We start from the raw sequence: 3,380 nt of genomic DNA, 5'->3' as shown, positions 1-3,380 counted from the left end.
GAGAGAGAGAGAGAGAGAGAGAGAGAGAGAGAGAGAGAGAGAGAGAGATAGAGAGACAGAGAGAGAGATAAGAATAAGGAGAGAAAGACAAATAGAAAGATGAAGATGGACTAACATGGCGCTGCTGGCAGTCGAGCTGGACAAAGCGGTGCTCGAGATCACGCCACACTTGGAGCATTTCAGGAGCAGTCGGCTACGCGCCTCCGCTGGGACACTTTAGGACATGTGCACACAGACAGACACACACAGACACACACACACACACACACACATATACACGCAGCCATGTGGGGAGGAGAAGAGGGGGTGTGGAATGTGTGGAAACACAAGTTCCAGTATTGGCAACAGGTGAATGTGAAGGTGTCATAGGTGCAAAAAGAACGAGAGAAAAGAAGAAAAAGTGGACACAACACAGAGAGGGTGGGGAAAAGAAAAAGTGGGGAGGGGAGGGAGAAAAGAAAGAAAGGCAAATTAAAAACAGATCTTAATAAAAAGTAGCAGCAATGAATAACAGTCAGAATACAAAGATTGATTCAGAGCAAGTGGAGAGAAAGTGAGAGACGGACAATGCGATGTTACAGCAGAATAGTGTGGATTAACAGAATACAGTGACACAGAGAGGAAATACACTAACTATCTTATTTCAACAGGGCTGTGCACAATATAGCTTTATCTGGGCGAAAAGGAAGAAAAATACTTTGGTTGTTTACTTACAGTTGACTTCTCAGACAGAGAAACAGTGTGCGTGTTTGTGTGTTAATGTGTATGTGCAGTATTGTCTACCGCAAGTGGAGAATGATGGGGCCATGCACGGGCTATGCTACATTAGCGTCCCATCACAGCTCATTGCCTTAGCGCCAGCCACATCCCCACGGCTTCATAAGGAAATACATTTGGCGAATGGCAGCCTGTCCTGTTAGCAACATGAGCAGCTACTGTGTGCGGGAGCGCTTAGATATGTGTGTGCCCACAAACACACACTTCAGAGAATCTGAGAGGGAATGTGCTCAATACTCAGATAACAGCAAGGACTCAGCCTGTAACAAAGAAGGGTGCATCTGTTTGTGTGTTTGTGTAGGTGTTTGCGCACACCAACCGGTTTAATCTCAGTTGAATCAAATGTTAACAAAAGCTTATCAACCCCCCAGAGAGCCAATTGGTAACATTAACCCTTGCAGCTATACACAAATTGTCAATTCAAATTTGTGCAGGAGACAGACATTGGAGGAAATGTAATGAGATAGAGAGAAAAATAGGAAGAAAAAAAGAAAATCAATAGCAATGGAAATGAAAACATAGATTTGGCCGCGTGAGCTGAGGAAACCTCCACTTATAGAATTAGCAAAGATGATGAACAACCACCAACTGCTTTAATATAAGTAATGTTCTAGGTGGATGCATATGCATGCATGTCCTATGTGTATGCACATCAGATTTGTGCACGTGTGAAAGAAAAATGGATTTCAATAGATGTCAGCCACATAATCCTGGTAAATAATTACGTTTCCATCTGCCATTGATTTTCATATCAACCATATTCACCCATGCCACATAATACTGAGAAAACTAGACGTGGAAGCGATTGTGAAATGCTGATGGATTTCACAGAGCAACAGAACATAACAGATGTCTTGTCATTTTTATGCCAAATTGGACCATATTTCTTTTTTTTTTCCGGGAGGCACAGGTGCAGAAGTAGGTGTGCGTTCAGATACCCTTGAAAGCAGTTGGTATTAAAATTGCCATGAAAATGTTGTCTCCCTGAGTTTGTGTCTGCCAGAGAGATTTATTTAATGCAGCAAATTTGTAGTCTGTTCCCACCAACAATTGTGTTGATGGATGAAAAAGCGGTGTGTGTTGATGTCTTTTGTGCATAGCTGTGTGTGTGTGTATGTGTGTGTGTGTGTGAGAGAGAGGAAGGAAGTTAACTTACCCCGCTCGTTGCTTTTTAGACTTGTCTGAAATGCCGTCTCGTGACATGAGCTTGTTAAACACCACAATTCCAATGAGCATATTGACCTAAGAGAGACAGAGAGAACAGTTTCATTGGATTATATTCATGCACTAATCAAGAAAGACAATTCCTTCTTTATTGTCCCACAAGCTTAAGACTGACAGTGACGGTGCCTTTGCTGTCAGGGCTCCCAGGCTGACTTGCTCCCATGCAGGAGTAGCTTTAAGCTTATTTCAATCACATTTTTATTAAAATAGCATACTCTATCCCATATCCTAGCACACAGCTATTACTCACAGTCTTGACCATAATGGCCAAATATAATAACACATAATAAAAATATAAATATAATAAAATAATTATAATAATAATAACCGCATCCAGACTTTGTGTAAGTATTTGTGATGCCATGGTACTAAAACAGAGACAAATTTAAAAATATATTTCATGAAGTGAACTCAAATTTATCCATATTATAACATCATGGCGTATACTTTTTTTTACAACTGATGCATGCACCTTTACATTTGGCCAGTCACTACTAAATTGGCTGATGTAAAGATATTTTTCCTCCTCGTATTCAACATTGCAGATGTACGTTACGATAATTGATTCTTGCTGTACAGCTTCCAGCCACTAGTGGCAGTAATGGGAGCAATGTTGCTGAGGAATAAAACTGCAACTTTAAAGGTACTCTGTGAAGTTTGCTTGCAAAAAATAAAACACGTAAGTTATGTTTACATTCTCACGGTATTGCATTGTGGTCCAAAAGACCAGTTTTTTGGCTTCTCTTACAAATGAGGAGCCCCTAGCTAAGCCTGCCAAACATCTGGCCATAGTGACCCTGTGACAAAGATTCTATTAGACACACGCTCACAGAGATCTGAGCCAAGGCTTGCCACACGTAGACGACCTCTTCCGCTCTGAAATCCTGTCCATCTGGGAGAAAGTCTATGCCAGCGACATATTCCTTCTAATCCTGATTTTATCTGAACTCTTTCTATCACCGTTTATGGGTTTCCCCGTAGAGTTTATGTTTAGTTATTCATCTGCTAGTGTTCTTTGGGATGTCAGCGGTCCATTAGCAACACATGGCATTCACGCACTGTTTATGCAAAGCATTCCTAGTGTCATCAAGGTCCTAAACCGAGTGTCTGCCTGTCTTACCATTGGCAACTTCTGGCTAGGCATAAGCATGTAATAGATTCAATACAGGGTTGCTGGAAATCCTAAAGAAAGAGCTGAGTGGTTGAGCAGTTAAAGTGTTACTTTGATGTGGTCAGTCGAATTTCCACTTTTTTGCAGCCTTTGCAGAAGCCAGATTTTTATTTGAAGCCTATTTCTTTGCTATGTCTGGCAGCTTTTGCAATAGGCTAAAATCTCTCTCTCTCTCTCTCTCTCTCTCTCTCTCTCTCTCTCTCTCTCT

General features: G+C 41.3%; 1 protein-coding gene across 22 annotated transcripts in view; it reads right to left on the bottom strand.

Moving 5' to 3' along the window:
• adgrb2 (adhesion G protein-coupled receptor B2) overlaps nt 1-3,380 on the bottom strand; it is a 191,960-nt gene that overhangs the window by 33,053 nt on the left and 155,527 nt on the right. For 21 of the 22 annotated variants that reach the window (XR_004213002.1, XR_004213003.1, XM_031854094.1 and 18 more), the window contains 2 exons: nt 1,934-2,019; nt 116-214 (listed from right to left, as the gene is read on the bottom strand). Coding sequence is in view for 20 of the 22 variants with exons in the window: in XM_031854094.1 (XP_031709954.1) it covers nt 116-214; nt 1,934-2,019 (185 nt within the window). In the remaining 2 variants the exon portion in view is untranslated. The remainder of the gene's footprint in view (nt 1-115; nt 215-1,933; nt 2,020-3,380) is intronic. The other variant, XM_031854103.1, reaches the window with a different exon arrangement.

This window comes from Anarrhichthys ocellatus, unplaced genomic scaffold, assembly GCF_004355925.1.
Source record: "Anarrhichthys ocellatus isolate YVR2014 unplaced genomic scaffold, GSC_Weel_1.0 scaffold14, whole genome shotgun sequence".
Lineage (NCBI taxonomy): Eukaryota > Metazoa > Chordata > Actinopteri > Perciformes > Anarhichadidae > Anarrhichthys > Anarrhichthys ocellatus.
Note: the sequence above shows the minus strand (reverse complement) of the source record. Positions and strands in the feature narration are given on the sequence as shown.